The 21,941-nt window shown below is 43.4% G+C and overlaps 3 protein-coding genes and 1 long non-coding RNA gene across 7 annotated transcripts; all 4 read right to left on the reverse strand.

Annotated features, from left to right (window-relative positions):
- Window positions 1–704: 704 nt before the first annotated feature.
- Window positions 705–4,541, reverse strand: LOC143522084 (uncharacterized). Of its 2 annotated transcripts, none has more exons than XR_013132912.1 (3): window positions 1,725–4,541; window positions 1,526–1,630; window positions 705–1,371 (listed from the first exon to the last, which is right to left on the reverse strand). It is a non-coding gene; the product is annotated as an uncharacterized LOC143522084 (long non-coding RNA). The 2 variants fall into 2 exon arrangements; XR_013132913.1 differs by having other exon boundaries at window positions 705–1,432.
- A 2,491-nt stretch (window positions 4,542–7,032) lies between these two features.
- Window positions 7,033–12,998, reverse strand: LOC143522086 (forkhead box protein D2-like). Of its 2 annotated transcripts, XR_013132914.1 has the most exons (2): window positions 11,574–12,998; window positions 7,033–8,632 (listed from the first exon to the last, which is right to left on the reverse strand). XR_013132914.1 is itself a non-coding variant. In XM_077015780.1 (1 exon), the coding sequence occupies exon 1, from the start codon at window positions 12,552–12,554 to the stop codon at window positions 11,643–11,645; it is 912 nt and encodes a 303-aa protein (XP_076871895.1). In that variant the 5' UTR covers window positions 12,555–12,996; the 3' UTR covers window positions 10,358–11,642. The 2 variants fall into 2 exon arrangements, 1 of the variants encoding a protein (XP_076871895.1); XM_077015780.1 differs by lacking the exon at window positions 7,033–8,632 and having other exon boundaries at window positions 10,358–12,996.
- Window positions 12,999–13,576: 578 nt separating this feature from the next.
- On the reverse strand, window positions 13,577–18,533 carry zglp1 (zinc finger GATA like protein 1). 2 transcript variants are annotated; one of them, XM_077015779.1, is made up of 5 exons: window positions 18,448–18,533; window positions 16,526–17,773; window positions 16,102–16,199; window positions 15,407–15,497; window positions 13,577–14,936 (listed from the first exon to the last, which is right to left on the reverse strand). In XM_077015779.1, the coding sequence occupies exons 2-5, from the start codon at window positions 17,767–17,769 to the stop codon at window positions 14,804–14,806; spliced, it is 1,566 nt and encodes a 521-aa protein (XP_076871894.1). In that variant the 5' UTR covers window positions 17,770–17,773; window positions 18,448–18,533; the 3' UTR covers window positions 13,577–14,803. The 2 variants fall into 2 exon arrangements, with proteins under 2 accessions (XP_076871894.1, XP_076871893.1); XM_077015778.1 differs by lacking the exon at window positions 18,448–18,533 and adding an exon at window positions 18,146–18,437.
- A 192-nt stretch (window positions 18,534–18,725) lies between these two features.
- fdx2 (ferredoxin 2) lies at window positions 18,726–21,610 on the reverse strand. The gene is made up of 5 exons (XM_077015781.1): window positions 21,424–21,610; window positions 20,973–21,027; window positions 20,573–20,679; window positions 19,959–20,046; window positions 18,726–19,590 (listed from the first exon to the last, which is right to left on the reverse strand). Exons 1-5 carry the CDS (start codon window positions 21,608–21,610, stop codon window positions 19,434–19,436), a joined length of 594 nt encoding a protein of 197 aa, XP_076871896.1. The 3' UTR covers window positions 18,726–19,433.
- Window positions 21,611–21,941: the final 331 nt, after the last annotated feature.

Consider the following 21,941-nt stretch of genomic DNA (forward strand, 5'->3'; position numbering starts at 1 on the left):
TCCAACACTCCATCTACGAGTGTTTTCAACAAAACACCAAATCATCAAAGGACTGCTGTCAGAATGAAGTTCCGCCGGAGGAGGTACACACATGGACAAAGATTTATTTCAGCCAGTTAGTGTCTGAGATGCTTGGCACTGACATAAAACACACGTCATGTGCGCTATAAAAGAAAACGTCAGGCTAGAAAAAAAGACGAGAGGCAGCCAGATGCAGTGAGTGATCATAAGACAGGCCCTTCGTTGTCAGGATTAATACTGGGACTCTGTGGGGGACACAGAAGGGGAGGCGCGTGGATACAGATGCCCAAAAGGGACGTGCAATTAAAATAAGGATAATCATTTTTGATATGATGGCTAGCGCTCCCCTGTGGTCCTACACACCGGGTCCCTCCCTCCCTTTAAGTGCCTCGAAATCAAAGACAGCTGGAAATATTAATGTAGTCATTTATCCTGAGGTGACTTTTTCCCCAAGTGAAATTGGACAAATTCTTTAACCTTTTTTACTCAAACTCTTTTTAGTCCTGGAATTTGTGGTCCTACAGAAGCCTGTTTCTCACACAGGGGAAATGAACACCAAGAGAACACACTCACTGGCCACTCTGGAATAGTGCCCCAGAGGTAGACGCTTACATGTGTGTAAAATAAGCATGTTGTTCTTAAGGAGTGTGTGTGTGTGTGTGTGTGTGTGTGTCTGTGCCCCCCTCCCCAACCACTCTCATCTTTTTCCCATTAAAACATTTCTGTTGTGCCTCTTCTGTGGTGAGAGTGTGTGCCTATCCATGGCACGTGAGTCTGTGGACAAGTGGAGATGTCTGGTGAACAAATGAGAGAGAGAGTGAGAGAGAGGAAGAGAGAGAGTGTGTGTGCGTGTGTGTGAAAGCAGACCTTTGGCAAAGAAGCATACGAATACACTCGTGCGGTAAACAAGTGGGTTCAAAATAGTGCAGACAAGTCCTGTGTGTGTGTGTGTGTGTGTGTGTGTGTGTGTGTAAGCTATACAAGTCTGCCTATGTGTACAAGCTCATATAAATAGTGCATGTGTGTATAGCACGTGTGCTAGCATGTGTGTACACACTCATGTGGTGAGGGGTTTAAGTGTGTGTAGGCCAAGGCTTGTTCCACACAGCGTAAAGGTTGTGGCTCATGCTCTTTTGAGCTCGTAAAGTCCTGATGAAAGACATAGCCTTTAAAGTTAATGAACGAAACGTGATGCGCAAAAAACCTGCCCACATTGCTCCAGCCGACCGGTGCACGTTGGAGAAGGTGTTTCCTTTAGTCGTCATTGTGCACTGGGGCAGGCTGGGATTTCTCTCCGCTTCTCAACCGGACAATGGAGGCACCTTCGGTTCCAACAGGCGTTCGTTCGTTCTGACTCAGGTGATGAGGAACGAATCACATCAGGCCCACAAAGTTCTCCAGCAAAGATGGTCTATAAAAATCAACACTAATCGCTCAAAACAAGTAAACAAGAAAGCCTTTGTTTGTTTGTGTGGATAACTAACCAACTCCACATGGAGATTACCTGAGAAATGTTCAGTCTTGGAACTATAAAACACCACCGTTGTTCCTGCTGATTCTTCTATTACATGGTGCAATTAACTTTGATATTTATCCAGATCTCCCAGAGCTGTGAAAAAAGAATCAATGACCAAAATATTCCAACACAATTACTGGGCTTGAATTTACAATATGTAACAGATGAATATGATCCACTCACATACCCATCAGCGGAGTGTCATCTTATCTCCCTCACTCGCTGCAATATGAACAAATGTTTGGTGACATCAGCAACAAAACCTCAACAAAAGAAAAAAAAAATTAACCGATTCCAGAACTGTTCCCAAGTCAGTTTTGATTTTTTCCGTAAAACAAAATCTGATATATTATTAGATTAACAGACTGTTTCCACTTTGTTTATTGGTGAGAGGAAATGTATTTATTAGCATATAAGAAGGTCGATTAGAAGAAGTAATTATATGTGACAGGAGTGAATACTGACGAGGCCAATGCAAAAGAAACCGAGAGAATGCCGTCAATGTGAAGTGCGGCGACGACGTGTTCACCACAGCGGTGCCGTTTCGGTAGGACGTGCAGCCTACACCGCCCCGGTGCCGTTTCGGTAGGACGTGGAAAGCCCCGGTGCACGTTGTGCGCGAGGTAAAGCAGCGGGAAACCGGAGTCACGTCACGTGAGAGGCATCTGAGGGCCTCGTGTTCGTCCTTAGACCCTCGCCTGAAGAGCAAATGTCACGCCGTACATGACAGATCCATTCGACAGCTAATAACTCTTCCTTCTTTCGTGTCTATAGCTTATACAACAAAGGGGATCAATTAAACACACGTGCCTAATGACGGTTTACTTACTGATAACTACTTAGTGGCTGTCACTGTGGAAAACTGCCGTACACAGTAGCCTCTTTAACACTTACACTGGTCAGCAGTAGGATTAACCTAATTTCATACAAAGTAACAATACATATTAACGTACACTCACAGTGAGGTTTATAGTCATGAGCATAGTACAATCCAAATAATTAAAAGCTCTTTTTAAACTTTATAGACTTTTCACCCTCTCTGTCATGGTTGTCATAGCTGCAACTGCAGTACATACATAGTCTGTAAGCAATCAGCCTGGGACACAGTTCTTGTTGTTTTGACTACATCTCTGATTAATTGAATTAAAGCCGAAATTCTACACTTTAAATTCTTAATCGTGGTTTTAGACTAATCCCACGTGCAGGGGTGAAGAGACAACGGGATGAGCATTAGCAGTGTTAGCTCAAACGTTTTCTTTAGCTGCTATACCTCAAGTTCTTGGTTCTGACTGGCAGTTACAGGAAATACATGTTCACAGTGTCTGTATCCCCTCGTTTCTGTGATTTATCTTTGAAAATCCAATTTAATCCAGGCCAACGTTCTGGAAACAAAAGTGCTTATTAAAGTGTACATTTGCAGCGATGCTTTAGATCAGGCATAAGGTTTGTATATATGGAATAAACTTTAGTTTTAGCTGCCACATGCGTCTCTCTGTACAGAAGATGCTGATGGTCGTGGCCTGATTGATCGTGCAGTCCAAAACCAACAGCGTCCAGCTGTGGTCACTCTGCAGCCAAAAGGAGCGTCACTCTCCTGACAGTCACGAACCAGCGCCTTTCCGACACAATGACGGCTTCATCTAACACACACACACACACACACACACACACACACACACACACAGGCCTAGCAGCCTTTAGTCAGAACCCATGTGCCAATTTGACGCTTTGAAATACGAGATGATGTTTATGCGTGAACGTATGCATTAGCTCACTATAACTGATAGAAGTAGCTCGTTTCGAATACTCGTTTTAAATTCTAGAAAAAATATCCAAGCATGAATTTAGACTTCATACAAGCAATACCACGGTGCATCACTTCAGTAACAAAATAGATACTACAGGGAAGGACATTTGTTAGGCTATGCCAACATCTCAGTAACATTTTGAAAAGTGATCTTGGCTCAGAACCGTCTTTCTCAGAAATCACTGTAAGCTTGAAGAAACACGTCAGATCCAAACTGGCAGTCCCATTATCAGAGACCAAGTGTGCGGGACGTTGCATCTCCGCTTCGAGAGACGAGGACTGTAAAGCAAGCAATGGGCCCCCCTCATATTTCTCCTCTCACACGTCCAAGAAGAGGAAAGGTTCGATTTCAGCGATCACAAGTCTGTAACGGATCTGTCTCCCAGATGGACCGACTTCAGAGCTCTGTCTTTCTAAACAGGGTCATGTTTTTGCTTTTGCAAAAGAATCTTCCGCACATGTGTACTTATGTTGTCGTTCCCCTCTCTCTTATTGTGTTTCCACTTTATTAAGTGAATCCCGCCTTTGTTTGAACGCTGACGGCGGAGAACTTGCTTCAGACGGCGCTGGCTTCCTGACAGACTGAAGACGTGCTAGGCAGTTCCAGCCCAAAGGACCATATTGAACTCATACACGGCCTTGGGACTCATTTTTGTGTTGGATCTAAAGTAAACTGTCACTCACATTAAACACTTCAGCCTTCGTGTGCCTTTTATTCATCTAACAACTGTGTGTCGTGGCCCTCAAAGACGCAGTTTTTATTGAAAATGGATATTATTGTTTGAGGAAAAGAAACAGAGACGGAAGTTTCTATCAGTGAGGGCATTCGTTTGACCTGAGTTCTACATGCGTAAGAGTTCGGCATGCGTGAAGAACCCATTAGCTGTAGCAGGCAAGGATTGAAATGTGTAGCTCAAACACCAAGACAACAAATAGGGCAGAGTGCAAGGAAGGTTGGCCACGCAAGTATCAGTGAGACAGGCAGAAGGAGCAGGAGCAGCGTGGGTGTGTTTGCCTAAGTGCAAGCCGGCCAGGGTGGTCTGCAGTCTTTCCTGGTGTGTGGGATCGTCAACATGACCTCGTTATGAAAAAATCCCAGTAAGCCCACTCCCGGCCCATCTGTGCAGGGCCCAGGGGACGTAGGGAGCGAGGGAGCCACAGAGTAGGCAGGATGGAGTGTGCACTTGTGCACAATGTTCCCTCCCTCTCGCTGTCTCCTCCCACCAGGCCTGGTTTACAGCCTCACTGAAGTGCGCTTCAGAAGAGCCCAGTTTACACCGAGAAGCTCTCGGTTTACTGCTCTCCCTCAGACACACGGAGTCCGCTAGAAAGGCCTCTCGGAGTTTCTTCCTTTCATTTTAAGCGGTAGTGAGTAAGCACACTTACAAATTATGGCCAAGCACGGCATCATTCTGCATTAGCGAGGGTTCTGTGATTTGGCGCTGGAAACGTTATTTACTTTAGACCATGATGTGGAACTCACTGGATTAACAGAACAGAGCGAAGAAATAAGTAGAGGGGACAAGAGCAGGCAAGCATGAAAGAAAAAGACATTGAAGGAAACGCAAATAAAATGTCATTTTTAAATCTGTAACAGGAAATGTATGTTCAAATAAACAGAATCGTGCTGTGGAGAGTTCAATCCTTTCCAAAGCTCCTTTCCTCTTTTGTTCGCTGGTGTGTATGTGTGTGTGTGTGTGTGTGTGTGTGTGTGTGTGTGTGTGTGTGTGTGTATGACTGCATGGTGGTTCTTTGGTTCTTTAACAGTGGGTAATTGTCCCTGGGAAGGAGTAATGCCATGCCCCCGGGCTGCCACGTGGCGACCCAGCTGCCTTTTACATCCGCCGTTTAAATAAACTCACCTCTGCGCCATCAGCAGTCAAAACACAGTAATCGTTTTTTTGGGGGGGAAGGGGGGGGGGGGGGGGGGGGGGGGGGGCTTTACATCGCCTTCACCTACCTCACTTCTGCTTACCCCCCCCCTCTCTCTCTCACACACACACACACACACACACACACGTTACACACATACTTTTCTTTGTTTCCTTTTCATTGTCTGAGTCACACTCCATCACAGTGATGTGCAGTCACTCACTCACTCACACACACACACACACACACACACACACACACACACACACACACAGTGTGAGGCAGTCTTGGTCCTGTGAGGGAAGGGAACTGTAGGGAACTGGTCTTGTGACCGGAGGATCGTGGGTTCGATTCCCATGCCTGAGGCCATGACTAAAGGAGCAAGACACCTAACCCCAACTGCTCCCTGGGTGTCGCACTAGGGCTGCCCACCGTTCTGGGCACGTGTGCACCACAGACACCACAGCCCCCTAGTGTGTGTGTTTTAATTGCACAGATGGGTAAATGTAGAGGACAAGTTTCGATTGTGGTGAAAAATCACAATTGACAAATATTGCACATTTCACACACACACACACACACACACACACACACACACACACACACACACACACACACACTCCTCTGAGCGCACATGTTTCTCTCCCTGTTTTGAGGCTTCAGCACCTGTCAGGGTGGTTACTGTGCTGAACTCACAGTGCAGGCATAAAGGCAAAGTTATGAGGCACAGGTCAGCATAATTATGGGTCCACGGTGCACAACAACCCAAAAGAGCCCAGGGGGAGATGCACTGAATACACCCTTTTCCACACACACACACACACACACACACACACACACACACACACACACACACACACACACAAACACACACACACACACACACACACACACACACACCTGTTTGGAAAAAGGCCAAAGAACAGCAATGATGTACTATAAAACACACACACACTCTCGCTACTCCCCTCTCCAACCCTGCAGTTTTATACGTTTAGGCAAATGTACTTCAATTCCTTTATGGATGCTTAACATGTAGCAAAATGCTGTAAGGACTCTGTAGTTTATATAATCACTTTACCTCAAGTGATACTTAAATTGTAATTGACAGTCATTCTTCTTTAAGTTTCCTAAGAAAGAATGTCGAGATTAAAATGTCTGTGTGTGTGTGAGGTGAGAGAGAGAAAGAGAGAAAGAGAGAGAGAGAGAGAGAAAGAGAGGGAGCAGCTTTTTTCAATTAGAAGACTGCGCTGAGCCAAAAGCCACAAATTAGCACCCTCCAGCAGCGAAGAATTAGGAACAATTTTGTGTTTGCTATAAAAAAAAGGAACAAGAGAAAAAACGACAGCAAAAATATAGCCTACTCCAGGACCACCAAAGCACATCCATAAACAGCACACTCACCAAAGAGCATGGGTGGCAGGCAGAGGGAGGGAGGGAGTGTGAGAGAGAGGGAGAGGGGGGTGAGAGAGAGGGAGAGGGGGGTGAGAGAGAGGGAGAGGGGGGTGAGAGAGAGGGAGAGGGGGGTGAGAGAGAGGGAGAGGGGGGTGAGAGAGAGGGAGAGGGGGGTGAGAGAGAGAGAGAGGGGGGTGAGAGAGAGGGAGAGGGGGGTGAGAGAGAGAGAGAGGGGGGTGAGAGAGAGAGATGGAAGGAGAGAGACATGAATGCAAACTGATACAGAAAGCAACAGTTACGAGGAAGAAAATAAAGAAAGAGAAAATGAAAGGCTAGTGACACCAGCGGACAGCAGAAGTGTGTGTGTGTGTGTGTGTGTGTGTGTGTGTGTGTGTGTGTGTGTGTGTGTGTGTGTGTGTGTGCGTGCTTGCGTGTGTGTGTGTGTGTGTGCGTGTGTCGGCTATGCAGTACTCAGATGAGAGCGGTGTGGTCCACCACGACAGCCTGGCTCCCAAGCAGTGCCGTGAAACTGCGTCAGAAGCGGCCACGGTCGTCTCCGCCGCCGCGATCACTTTGATCTCGTCTCCGCGCGCTCCGTTGCTGGGGCGCCCGCCTCGAGCCTCAGATCCAGCGCCGCCCATAGCCGCTCGCCCACACGAGCGCACGAGAGGGTCGGGCTTCGTTACCCTACAGCGGCCAAAAAGCCCGGACCACGCGCTGGACACAAACGCTGCTGTCCCACTTTCCACACACGACCTTGAATGTCCTGGACACGTTTGATGTGCGGAGGGTAAAAAAACGAAAGGACAAAGTGTGCATGTGTGTATGCATTCAAAGAAAACACACACACACACTGAGGCCAACTACCTATACAAACCAGGTGGTCTTAGGCTTTGAAGATTTTAAATTACAGTCATCTAATAAAATCAAGCAAATGGGCTGGTGGTAAATAAAATGATTCTGAATAATACAGCATGTCCAAACATATAAACTTCAGAGGTTGCACTGTAGTTTCATTTCGTTATGGTCAGTGAGATAATAGCCAACATATATAATCATCAGCTGTACATAAATCAGGCAGCCGGTGCGGATTTGAGCAGGCCATCTTAAACAGAAGAGCTCGATTAAAGCAACACAAGCAACTCTTCTGTCTGTAAAACATCACTCTTTCTCTCGTTCTTTCTGCTGTCCTGCTGTCCACTAACAACTCTTTCTGTAGCACAGCTTTTTATCCCCATCTCTCTCTCCCCATCACACACACACACACACACACACACACACACACACACTCTCTCTCTCTCTCTCTCTCTCTCTCCCCCCACTGCAGAAGGCCTTTACTGTGAGCTGAATGCCCTTCTGGGTGGCTTCCCTGCTATATGTCACTGTCATCTTGCCCGCAGCACTGCCAGGGGGGTCTTTTCCTACACACACACACACACACACACACTTCATCATATCACCCACATGCTTAAGTCGTGTAGATGGTCCTGTAAAACACTGCAGTTGGGTGATAGAGTTTAATGGGCCCTGTGGGGAACAACAGAGAGAGTGAGAGAGAGAGAGAGAAAGTGAAGGGGGTGGAGATTATAATTGAATAAGTCTTAAAAATGGGTGGAGAGGTTGGCAAGAGAAGCGAAGACAGAAAGACGCAGGCTATGGACCCCAGCCACAGCAAACACAGAGAGACTTACCGATTAACAGCCCACTTTGTGTGTGTGTGTGAGAGAGAGAGAGATACCTTCTTCCCGAGGCCACACTGTACTCAGTAAACTCCCCTAATGTTATTTCGTGTACTTGAGCTTGTCAGCACAACAGCCTCTGTGTGAAGACGAAGCAGTTCGAGAGCAGTTCCTCATCGGCAACACTTCTGTCTAACAGTTTTAGAACCAAATGCAAATCACGCTGGCCGCAGCAGCCCAGGAACGAGTGGCCAAAAGTTTCCAGTTGAGTCCGTCCGAGGCTGAGATCACTTACGCCACAGTTGGTCTGGTCAGCAGTGAACGTTCACAGATGTGGCAGCACTAACAGAGGAGGGAAAAGATAAATGAATAACAGGATGGAACGCTTGTTTAACATGATCAGAGCGGCCCGAGGGCAAGACCTGCTGGGATACGAGCTTCATGTGCCCTGCAGTGGATACTCAGACAGTTCAGAAATTGAATATTCATTTCCGTGTCATTCAAAACCTTTCAGACCACGATTAACGTCATGTCTAATCCCAAGACGCCCACAGATGGAGTTAACAGAGCAATTCCTGCGTCTTCACAAGCTTAGAAGTGACAAATTTTCCATTTTGATACATACATATGCAAAATTATGTGGAAGGAGGCAAGAGAGACTGGAGAGAGAGAGACAGAGAGAGAGTGTGAGAGAGAGAGAGAGAGAGAGAGACAGAGAGCAAGAGCAACAGAGAGAGAGAGAGAATGCTCCTTTCCTCACAAGTGTACAGTGTATGGATTGGTTTGTTTGGTCAGGTGTAACCAGACCTGCATCACTCTTCAATCACTCTTCAGTGTGTTCATGTGTGTACACTCGGCCGCTCCATCAAAGGGCTCTAAACAGACCCCATGCCCATCTCAGAGACTTCACAAATGATTAACAAATGCCATAAAGTATCAAACTTTATATACTTTATAATATACTGCTATAAAGTATTACCCTATTTATGCAGGAAAGAACACACCATACAGACTTCTGTCTTCTTCACAAACATGCAACTCATCTGAGGTTTAAGACTCAGAAAGAAACCAACACCTCGTTGAGCTGTTTATTTTCAGAAGAGACGCCAAAGTATTCTGGAAAACATTATTCATCTAGGGACGCTCAGACTCCTCTTTAAAAATATGCCAATCCCACAAATCCAATAACACCCCGCGCTTGACAGTACAAACACAGGTCAAACAACCAACCGCTGCAATAGGAACAGTCCAGTTTGGTTAAAGGCCACCATCTCAGGAGTTGGGGGGTTCAAACTGCACCACGGAGCTGCTGGCCATAACAGCAAACAGTATTGAATCACATCCAAAGCAACATTACCATCACCCATATATCCAGAAGATACAAATTCAATTGCGCTTTAAGCCTGGAGGCCCATATGTATGTGATATGCCCCAGAAGAGGGCAGTCGGGCTGCCCGTGCCCGCTGCATGTGTTCCTGATTCAGGCCGTCTACGGGTACACACGGGACGGTGTGAAAGAATGCAGAAATCCTTGGGTGTGAATTCCTGCCTCCCGCACACACAAATCTCCAAAAGTCAAACATCAACATTTTTCACTGGTTTCAGATCTACTCCAGAGTTTTCAGAGAGACGTGGACTGCACAGACGCTTATATGTACGCAGTCCTATAGGTTTTTCTTCTTGTGTGATAAAAAAGATTGTTTGCCATCAAGTTAATTTCCACAAAAAAAAAAAAAAACATTATATATCTATAATACAACAGTACAGACTAATTGCACCCTTATGTATTCAACAATCCAACAGCAGCTCATTTCAGAGGAGTTATGCACGGTGAAATTCTCATAACACTGAACACATTTTTGATGCAGATCTACACACAAGAACCGTTCAATTACAATTACAAGCCAATGTGTTCAACAACCTCCCCTCATTAATAAAACCTGAATTCCCAAATTGTATCCCCAAAGTATTCTTGTGGCACCTTGACTTTGCAAGAGGTCGTTCTTTTCTGCAGCTGTGTTGCTCAGATATATAACTTAAAAGTAATGAAGACCAATATTCAATTAGTTTAAGCAGGAACAAAGATTTATTTAATTAGTTGAATCTTAATTAACCCAAAATGATGTAAAATTTAAAAAGCCAAGTCCCTTATATGATATGGATCAAAGCAATGTAAATATACTTGAATTTGAAAGTCTCCTCTTATAAATGTGATATATATAAAACGAGTTTTCATTGGACGACTGAAAACACTGGAAACTGAAATATCCTCAGACTTCTATTTTCCCTTAAGGAACACAGGCGATCACAATAAATCCTGTTAAAAATTACAATAATAAAATAAACATAAAGGTGTAACCCAATTATCCTTCAAAATATACATTAAATCACACTATTGTTTGTGACTTAATTCAATAATATAACCAAAAAAACAATTTTGAACCCAATTAAAAATATATTTGACTTCACTTTCGAGAAAACAGAACAGGTAGTTCAATCTGTTGTTTAATGTGCTGTGTAAAATGAGCTCTTAGAAGTCAAAGGACATGTGTTAATACCTTAACAAATCAATGCACCACATCATTTTGAACTGTCCTATTCAAAAGCCTTCAAGAAACATTCGCAAAACTGCTGCAGAACAAAAATGACAGTAAACTCACCAGTAAACACCAGTAAACTCTTTACCAGTAAACACCAGTAAACTCTTTACCAGTGAACTCTTTGCAGAAGTATAAGCCTCCAGTTATTTGAATTTTTCCAAAAGTCGAACCTTCAAACGCTTCCAAACAACTGCAAATTTGTAGATTTGGTATGTGCTGATGCATCAGCTTACTAACGTTTAGAGAAGGTTTAAGACTCATAAGGCCTTTACTGTAAACTCCAGAATGTTGACACTAGCGTGCTGCGTAAATTGTTTAGACATTTCTAACTGTACTTTGATTAGAAACGTATAAAAAACATTTATACAGCACGTAGTAAAAAAATCACTGCATTTAACCTGAAATGAAAATTTACGACAGTAAACTAAATCAAACATGCAAATGTCATGTAAAATAAAAATGTAAAAATTCATACGTGAATAGTATGCTAATTATTTTTCTCTTGAACGTCACAAACATTCTGATCAATTTGAACTGTGTCCAACACATAAAAACGACATAGCTAATATCCAAACGACTTTTTGTTGTTAACATAACTAAAGATTTGTGAAAAACTAAACCGCAGATCAAAACGTATTTATGAAATGTGCTTTAAAACGTTTAGCTTTGTAAAACATTAGTACCTGCATAAGAATGGCTGGTTAATTTAAACCTCAGAAGAGGAGACGTGTTATTCCTGCTTGAAGACGGAATTATCTACTAGCGTCTCCGAGATGCAGTAAAAGTTTACTAGGCAGTGCGGAGTTGTGTAAAACCTGCAGTTTGTGGTATTCCTGCTGAAGACTGTAAAAACTCGGCACTGCAGCTGAATGAAGCCCGGCTGCCTGCAAGAACGAAACGCGTGGGACGGGGCTCGGAGAACCGGCACAACCTGTGGGAAGTGGATCGGAACCGAGCGAGTGCGGAGATGGTGGCAGGTTCCGCTTCAGTCCGGCGGTGGAGGTCCGGGCCAGGAGCGAGGAGAGCGCAGGTAAGAGGCTGCGGACAGGTGGGATAACCGGGCTGCACCACGCACTCGGAGGACGGTCCATTCCCACCGGATACACATCTAAACTGGGAACCTGCAAGGTCGCGCTGGCCAACCCGTGAGGTCCAAAAGCAAAAGCGGGCAGCTCCAGCGGGATCTCCTTCGGCGTGCCGAGCGTGAAATGCGGCCGCTTGAACCGTTTCCTCCGGCGCAGAAAACTGCCGTTCTCAAACATATCAGATGACATTGGGTCGAGGGTCCAGTAGTTGCCCTTCCCCGGGTTACCGGGCTCTCTGGGCATTTTCACGAAGCAGTCATTGAGCGACAGGTTGTGTCGGATGGAGTTCTGCCAGGCCGGGAACTTGTCTCGGTAGTAGGGGAACCGCTGACTGATGAAAGTGCAGATCTCACTGAGGGTCAGACGCTTCCTCGGACTCTGCAGGATGGCCATCGTGATGAGGGCGATATACGAGTACGGGGGCTTCACCGGTACCGCTCGTGTGTTAGAGGACGTGCACTTTGGGTTACTGTCACCCTCCTTCTCCCCCGAATCACTTCTCGCCTTCCTTGGTGGCGAATTTGTAATGATATTATCCGCGTTAAAGTCTCCGACAACGTCGATATCGGGCTCTTCCATGGAGCTTTTAATCCAGGATCATAATCCTTCAACAGAGCTGGTGCCACCTGCCTGGGTCGCCGGGATCACATCTGAGCAGTTCGGATGCCCTCGGTTCGCCTTGGCCAAGTTCATTCACAAAAAAAGAGAATCAAAGCTTTGCCCAATTCAAACCGGAGACCAAAGAAAGTGTTAAAGCAGAGCTCCAGTTCCGCCTCTCTGTCACTCAAATATCAAAGTTTTAAGTGCGAGGAGACTCCAACAAAGACATTTATCTTACGTTATGGGTCAGAACAGCGTCTTCCTAACCGAGAAGGGGAAACGGTCTCAGGATGTCTTTCTCCATGTAACCCTACCCGTTAGATCAGGACATGATGTCATGGTGCAGTTTTTAGGGAGAGACTAAACTTCCTACCAAAAATATCCAAGACGTGCAGTCCCAGCAGTGGGCTTTTCCATTTAAAGCCAGTAAATTCTTAAAAATACACCGTACCACGTAATGCTCGTTCATTTCATGATGCATCTTAAATGTTCCAAAAATATGCTTGTCTAATTAGACTTGTATATCATTTTATCGAAAGACTAGTTGTTTTCCCAGTTCTATACGAATTACTAGTGTTTCATTTACTCTCTGGATTCAACTTGAGTGGATGTTAACCGTGCGCCTAAACATAACTTAACATACATTATATGGCTTTTATTTTATTTGAATATCAGCCAAACTCTTGTTCACCCGAGTTCAAACACTTGTACCCAAATGCAAAATTAGTTTTGTCGCTGAAATGTTTAAATGGACAGGATTTCGAATAAATCACAGAACTTTCAAAGATGCAGATTAACCTTTGTTGATTATTCACATAATATAAGTCAAGCTCTGGCACAGCAAAATATATAAATCTAGTGCAGTATAGCCCACCTTTCCGGTCATAGACTAATAGTTTTATAATTAATAAGGCACCGTGTTGAATGATTCATTTAAAATACTTAAAATGTATCCAACCATATCGTTCTTTATTCGATTAAAATACGAAAAGGTAGAATTGATGAGTAGAGTTGAAATAAATGTTAAACAAATATTCATTTTAGATTCGATTATTATTCCCACATGAATGATCTTCAGTCGACACAAACGCAAATTAGATGAGCCTACCTTAGATCCCAGTTATTATTATACAGATCTAGTTAACAGCTGGGCCTTAAGAAATTAGATTTACAGGACAGAAGGACATGAACGTTGGACTGTTCAAGAACTTCATGGGTAGCCCCAGTATTACTCCAGCAGCCCAAGACTCCTACAGCAAAGCCGGCATCGTACTTTATTTTCGTACTTTCGTTGTGGTCTACACCTAATAAACCGTTTTTTTCCTTTTTACAGTGAATGTAAAATAGACATAGAAGTCCTCTCTTATGGACTTGTGAAGATGAATAAGACACCACATGGCTGCGAGATTGCACAAAATTCACTCCAAACACAAACACTTTAGCCTCACAATTTTTAAGGGGTGAATGAGTGGAATAAAGAACCAAAAATGTACATCAAAATATATTTAACAATCAAATTTCACAGAAAAACTATTTTTAAACAATAAATACATTTGAATAACTGATCCAATGGTTAAGTGCAAGAGAACAACAAAGCCACAAGGAAGGATGCAGAGATGTAAAGTCACATAAATAACAGACATACTCTAGATCCAAATTACACACATCAACAACCTCTGTAGATGGCACATGCCAATGACAATGGTCTAAACGTTATGGCAGACTCGTGCATTACAAATACATTTGGTGTAAAATATGATGGGCTCCTGCATTACATATATACATACATACATTTGATAATGTAGTACACAGACCTCAGATCATTCTCACTGTTCACTCTTTCATCAGTTCCACGGAAGAGAACAACCACATTAAGACAGGCAGTATAACATATATCCAGTATCTACCTTGAAGTCTAAATTGCTAGTTCAAGCAACTAGTCACACACCAGTAGATTGCGAACCCACAATCAATTAGGAAACAAAGGATCTAATCGGATTTGAGAGCTTCTGTTAGCTGGCCAAAGAAGAGAAACGAGACTTGTGTGCCGACTGGAGCCAAGACCCGGAAAAATTCTCATTCCATCCAAAAGGCAATTGAATCCTTAACCTGACTAGAGTTCTACAATTGAAACTGATGTGCTATGACTACAGAAATGGCCGGACTGAAAGAGAACTTTAGAACATAGATGGACACTTTGTTGTGGATGTTGATTCAGGAGCCCAATACTACCAGCCAGCACGTTTGTTCTGAGAGGCAACATGAAGTTCATCTCCACACTTCAGACATTTGGAGCTGGACTTGGCCTCCTTCCTGGGAATGTTCCAACACTGCAGACAGCGCACTCGATATTTCTTATACCTGCCACAAATAAACACAGGTGTCAATTCCAGGTTCAGAAAGTAAAAGTCCTCACCAGGATTTTGCTCATGCTTCCTGGATTGTGCCCACTAATTTTACCTGGATTGCACTAATTAGAAAATCTAGCAAGCTTGAGCAAAATCCTGGTGAGGACTTTTACTTTCTGAACCTGGAATTGACACCTCTGCAAATAAAGAACATTTAATGGACCACAATCCATTCTTTGAATCTTTGAAAATGTGAAAATAAAAAAAAGGTCTTAAAACAAAAAGAAGGTGCTGATTAGAAAAAAAAAACACCCTGAATATCTCAAAATGCAAAATAAAATTTAACTCACCAATATATTCAAAACTGACTTTAATGTTGTTTTGGGCTCCATGTGATGCAACACTAAACTGACTGAAGTTTCTATGCACTATAACAAGTTTTGCAGTGTATCCAGAAGGTGACGTAGGTATCGGGGTGCTCACCTGATCCCACAGGCATTGCAGAGAGGAGTTCCGTCTTCAGCATCTCGCCACAGTGGAGTCTTCCTTGTGCAGCAAGACGCACACATCTTCTCTGAAGAACAAGACATTTTTGAAAAAGCTTTTCTTTTAGGAAAATGTTTTTAGGTTTGTATAGAGTATAATGTATATCATTGTTCAAACCACAGAAAACCTCGAAAAACATTTTACTAAAATATCTTGCTTGAGTAATTAAAACTGAACATCCTTTAAATATGTTTTTGCTCAAAAAAAAAAAAAAATGTTTTTGCTCACGGATGCCGAATTGACCTCAAATGTCTTGGTCTATTACAGGTGCAGATTGACATAAGAGGACCAGTCACAAAACACCCAAACCATTATGAATGAGTGAAGATACACACAGGGCCTTTATCAGAACCCAAGGACACTTTTACAACCAACACACAGCTTTTACATCCAGTCAAGACAGATTACCGAGTAGTCTTTTTTAAAAATACTTAACCAGATCTAACAAACCCCTACACCAAAAATATTTTAGAACTTGGGGTGTGAATCCTGGCCACATCCTGCAACTGTTATGCTATTTATTATGCACAAGTTGTGAAACCCCTGATTTACAAAATGAATTATACCGCCAGTATTTCCTGAGCTGAAGTCTGTTGTCAGAGCCCCGCCTGCTGGCCGTTGATGGTACTCACTGGAAAGGCTCGCCGGGTCACTTTCCTCTTCAGAACCGCTTGGGCGCTGCGAGTTCTGTGTTGACCTGCCCCTGCTGCCCCTGCTCCTCCTGCCACGTCTGCACAGCTCAATACAGCAGAGAGAAGCACACAGTGGAACGGGGCCCTGCAGCAGCTGCACGCTCAGCTTTTTATTAAAAAAAACTAATTTCTTGCTTGAACTATGCCAATTTAGTTCTTTAATTTAATTTGCGCCACATTAGCTGTTTCCGGTTAGTTAGGACATAGAAAACACTAAACTAGAGATGAATATGTTCATCTATAAGCAGAATTAAACCACAAGCAATTCAGCCACATCTGCTATAATGCTTTAAGAGGAGGAGGGGGGGGGGGCAACATCATCCAACACCAAGTGCTACACTGTGCAAAGGGAAGAGTAACTTGCCTGTAATTTGAGGTGATAAGGAGCCGACACTGGTCTGTACTGTGGTCCAGCTCTGTCTGCATGTTGAAGGTGACTCCCTGAAGCTCTGGCTCCTGGAGGTCAGGGCTGCGGGCAGGGTGAGCCTGCTTCCTGGGTGTCCGCCTACGACATCTTGGCTCAGTAGAGGAGACCGTCTTCGAGTCTTCAGGATCCTGGGGCTTCTTATCCTTAACACCTTCCTGATTATTGTTCAGATCGGTTGTATATAGAGAACGACCATCTACCCGTGATGCCTGTGGCGTGGCTGTAGACACCGCCGTAATCTCAGGCTGTGGGCCGTCATAGGCATTGAAAGTACAGCACTTGCTGGAGTCACCAAAAGCCAGAGTTGACGTAAAGTCAACAGAACGAATCTCAGACGCTGGACTTCGTGGCGTGTCTGAAGATGAAGCACTAACCATTTTCCCTTGTTCCTCTACTATGTGGAAGTTCGACTGTTTTGGGGGCAGATCACAAAGGTCAACTTGGTTTGCTACAAGTGGTAGCTCAGATGTTTCGACATGGAAACAGTTCTCACTGCTTTCACTGGTTGAAGGTAAAGTGCATCCTGTGTTCTCCGCTATCAGTTCTGCAAGATTATCTATAGCTTTGTGTTTTGCACTGGTATTATCCTGACTTTGATTCACCAGTAACTGGTCAGTGCCATCTATAATGTGCATCACGGAGTAACAAACATTAGGCTTCACATCATTTTCAGCAGAGACTCTTCCAAAGGACACATTAGGAGAGATTGGATCAGGTAGAACAGCTGAAGGACAAGAGGTGCATTCCATAGCATTTCCATATTCAGCTTCAGTGTTGTCCGAGATGCCACTGCAGGGATCTCCATCTTCCCCAGGTGATTGTCCAGGGTGCAGCAACCTCTCACACTGAAGGTTTATAAGGCTCATCACTTCCCATGGGCAACTGGCTTGAACGCTGTTCAGCATAGATAAAACTCCAGTCAAGCTAGGCTGTGGATTAGTGTTACTAACTTTCTGGCTTAAGGGAGCAGAGCTACAAGATGACCCAGAAATCTCTTTGGAGTCATCATCAATTCCCTTAGCATCCAGGTGCTGGTTAGCAGGTGAAGCAAGTTTGGTGGCCTCCTGAAGAAGGTATAAGATGGATGACGGAGTTACATGAGGGTCTTCAGGACCCAAGTTCTCTCTGGCACTCTGAGGGGAATTTGTGAGGTCATCTTGAGTGTCAGCTCCTGAGCTCATGTTTCTTTGATGAGAATGAGAGAATCATTTTAACATAATCAAAAATGTTTTCATCGCTAACAGTAGCAAAACACTCCACAAAACTGCTTGAAGTTTTACAGTGATATTTCTGATAGCCGAGGAGGCGGGGCTTGGTATTGGAAGGTTATCATAATCTACTTAAATGTCAATACTTTGGACAGGATACCATAAAGTACATATAAACGTTTAGTTTATGGGATTTTATTTGAAACAGAGAAAACGATTAATAAAAATAACATTTATGATCGATCCAAGAGTAGCCGGGAATGTATGCTGTATAACTTGAAACTCTTTAAACGAGCCAATAATACGAAAAGATCTTTAAAATTTGTAACATCTTTAGGTTATTACTTACCACAATAATCCATCAGTCAGATTCTTTTCAGAAACTACGATTTAAAGTCTGAAGAGACTCATAACGGTCTCGAGCTCTCTCTACCTCAGATTCGCCGCTTTAAATCAAAATCGAAAACGAGGTTTTAAATTCAGACAGGCCACTAATCTAATCGTTTATATCTGGAAAACCGGATATACAAACATCATTTTAACGTGGTAGTCACGAAAATGGCCTGTGACCAGATTCATTCATACAAATTAACAATAAGAAAAAGCGTCATAACTAAACCTTTGTAAGACCCAGACTAACCTTTTCTTTACCTTTCAAATTTGGAAACACTTAAGGTCACGTGGCGGTGGCGTCAGGTGATCCAAAGAGCCCAGGTGTTGCAGGTTTCAAACCAAGTCCACAGGAGACCGAAATTTTAGCTTGCAATGAATATTTCCCACGTATGTGCGCAAGCTTGCTTTAATCTCGTTATTTTAGCCAATAGATTATTTAATGTTTCTTGTTCCTTTTGGCTTGACTCGAGACCAAACCACGTCAGTGAGGATAGTCATTTTATTTAACAAATATTGAACGCATTTGCTGTAAAAAAAAAAAAAAAAAAAAGTTTACCTGCATTTGCATAATTTGTGCGAATAGATGATCCCCCACAGAATGTACAAGTGCCTTGTGTATGTTTTCCAGATGAACATAAAAGACAATGATGCAGGCCACCCTAACCCCGACAATCAGTTCTGCTTTACATAAAATGTCATGAAATGTCATGGACCAGCTTGTCAGGAGTTTAAACCAACACTTATGATGTGTCAAACTGTAATTGTTACTGTGGTCTCTACTCACAATAATTGAAAACATAACTGTACATCCAACTGTTGCGTGTAACGAGGAATGTCACCTTCACTACCCTTGAAAATTCTGGAATTACGCAACCGATCTGGAGGTTGATTCTAGAATTTCTGAGGCAGCTGAGCAAAATATCTGTGTTGCTTTGCAAATCCATACACTTGGACAGTTTCAAACATAGAAGACCTTTAAGAGCCTTTTGATTGTTTAAATAGACACCACATGGTATCACTGTCCACATATCCATGGAAATAATGCACCATTTCTTTTGAAAAAGGCCCATTTTCAAAAAGAACTATTCACCATTTACCACACTCTACAGACACTCGCTAGAAAAATAAATAAGATTGAGGTTTCAGTGCGAGCTCTCTGTTTTTCTCCTCGCTCCTGTGTAAGAGTTGTGGATGTCTCCCATGTTTCCTCGTCCTTCACTCCAAGCCTTTATGCTCCGCCCCTCTCAGTGATGTTTGGGCACGTGACCATCTACATAGAAGTTCCGCGTGACCTTGGGCAAGGTCAGCTCAATGCCATCCAGCTCGGGGGTCAAAATGATCTGGCAAGCCAGTCGAGAGTTTTCCTGTAGCATTGGAGCCATGTCCAACATGTCGTCCTCCCTTTGGTGATTAAAGGATACATGAATATTACATGCATACTCCATCAAACAGCAGAAAACTAAAAACAATGTATTAAGACTGCTAATAATTGATGGTGTCATTGAATGCATCATATCTAATGGGTTGCTAATGAATTATATTATAAAGCATATTGTGGGCAATCATATTAATGTCAGCATTAGTTTTGGTATATGACATGCAAAACATTTTTATACCACTATGTTATCTGAATTTGATTCACATGTAGTGATTCAATGTATTTGTAACACCTGTATATGAATCAAATTGAGTCACTGTTGCATAATATATTTGAAAGCTCAGATTTCGGATGGTTTGATCTTAACAGACACAAAAATGGTCAGTGTTACCTTTCCTCAGGTTCAGGTAGCTTATCATAGTACTCATTATTTACATAAACATGACATGTGGAACACGCCAAGGATGCATCACAGGCCCCTGAGAAGTAAAAAAAAAAAACAGGATCAGAATTTGGACAAGTTCAAATACCAGCACTGTAATCTGGATTAACGGATTTGGGATGGATGAACTAATGTAAAAGGATTCTGCAGTGTAGGCTACCCTCACACATCTTGATGTTGGATGTGCCATACTGGTATTTCCAAGCTCAAGTTAGTAATTCCAAGCTCGTGTTTTGCTTCATTTTGGAATTTATAGCGGAGTATGTGTGTTAAGACAAAATAACCTGAAGTAAAACATGTCAATCCTCTGACACACCAAAATGACAAAACACTTGTCTGTACAACAAGCAGGTTAGAGAGACAGGGCCTTGTTTCCCAAAATTATCATAGTCATGAAATATGAAAGAGCCTTTTCATTCTTGATCTACCACTTAGACCTTCTTTGTTTTACAGATATTTGTGAGCCATCCTCCCCTTTGTTAATGTGAACCTAGCTTCTATGCTCAACACAACTACAATGACCAAACCCCCACGGCTCCGACTGGCGTAAAACCAGCTCTCACCTTCGAGATCGACGCCGTACCTGTGCGCCAGGTACAGGACGTTCTCTCCTACTTTAGCCTTCACTGGGATCCTCCGTCCAGACCGATCAATGTACACCACGTTAATACTACAGCAAAAAGAGATTCAGAGAAGAACGACGCAAATGAAAACAAGTGTCATACTCGTGCTGTACCGAAGACGTTGGGAAAATACATAATGAATATGGGAAGTTGAAAATACATAATGAATATGGGAAGGGAGAGTTTTTCAAGAACGGCTTGGCCAGGAGTCGGCTTGATGGGTTTTGTATGTCGATACAACACGATGGGTTAACGAGTATTCCAGTAAGGTCTCACTGGCAAAATGTTACAAGTTATCCGAGAAAAGAATCTGAAGTCAAAGAGAACTGAAGGGACGCACACATCCTGATCTGTCTCTTCCATCTTCGAGCTCCCCTCGTCGCTCTGGTGCCGGTCTGAAATGAGAACACACCAGGTCAGATGTCCAGGCCATGGCCATCAGTCCTCTGTGAATGCAACGCGTTTAGTATTCTGAAATAAGATAGCTAACCTAATGAAACTACTCCGAGCATGGCCAGAGTTACGCACTGAAGTTTCACTCTTAACCTGTTGGATTATTAGGGAGTAAGACCAAGTAACACTTGCTCACAAAAATAAATTAACAAGCACACTTCGTCTACCCCACACACCGTCTACCCCACACACCGTCTACCCCACACTTCGTCTACCCCACACTTCGTCTACCCCACACATCGTCTACCCCACACACCGTCTACCCCACACTTCATCCTTCTTGTTGGACAAAGATTCTAATAGACCTTGAGAAATACTAGCTTTGACCGTCGACTCACTTATCGACGTCTGCAGCTGTCTGTTTGGTGCTGAGAAACGGTCGATCGACCTGCTACTCGTAGAGCCCAACATAGCGCTGTTACAGATATTTAGCCGATTAAACGGACAAATACTGCAGTCAGGTGCGACTTTAACAAATCTTGACGTTAGCCCCACGCTGGCTCGGACTGCAGCGGCAGCCGCCATGACAGTGTTTTGGTCACGTGATTGTCAATAACCAATAAAAATCGAATTCAAGAAAAAGGCCCGCAAAACCGTCTTCTTTTTCTTTCAGTAATGTTTTGTTTGTTTTTTTTAACTATTGTGTCTAAAAAAATAACTAAAGGGTAACACGCTCCATCATGAATTGTTTGAAATTGTTTTGAATTGACTTACCCGTATGTGCGCTGTGTGCGTTTTGCCACCAGAGGGCGCCACACTACAGATTATATGCATACAGGTCCTACCTGGTGAAAAGAGACCGAAGGATACAAGCGTCCAACAGGCTGAATTGAAGCTAACGTTGTTGGCTCCAGTC

This window comes from Brachyhypopomus gauderio, chromosome 8, assembly GCF_052324685.1.
Source record: "Brachyhypopomus gauderio isolate BG-103 chromosome 8, BGAUD_0.2, whole genome shotgun sequence".
Lineage (NCBI taxonomy): Eukaryota > Metazoa > Chordata > Actinopteri > Gymnotiformes > Hypopomidae > Brachyhypopomus > Brachyhypopomus gauderio.

Bases quoted from the DNA above. Each gene is read 5' to 3' on its own strand.
- LOC143522086 (XM_077015780.1), bottom strand. From the start codon at position 12,554: ATGGAAGAGCCCGATATCGACGTTGTCGGAGACTTTAACGCGGATAAT.
- fdx2 (XM_077015781.1), bottom strand. From the start codon at position 21,610: ATGGCGGCTGCCGCTGCAGTCCGAGCCAGCGTGGGGCTAACGTCAAGA. The intron at 20,680-20,972 runs GTGCGTCCCTTC...TTTTTGCTGTAG, and splicing joins GAAGAGACAGATCAGGATGT to TATTAACGTGGTGTACATTG. The intron at 20,047-20,572 runs GTGAGAGCTGGT...TTTACTTCTCAG, and splicing joins GTACGGCGTCGATCTCGAAG to GGGCCTGTGATGCATCCTTG.
- zglp1 (XM_077015779.1), bottom strand. From the start codon at position 17,769: ATGAGCTCAGGAGCTGACACTCAAGATGACCTCACAAATTCCCCTCAG. The intron at 15,498-16,101 runs GTGAGTACCATC...CTTGTTCTTCAG, and splicing joins TGACCCGGCGAGCCTTTCCA to AGAAGATGTGTGCGTCTTGC. The intron at 14,937-15,406 runs GTGAGCACCCCG...TATTTGTGGCAG, and splicing joins TGCAATGCCTGTGGGATCAG to GTATAAGAAATATCGAGTGC.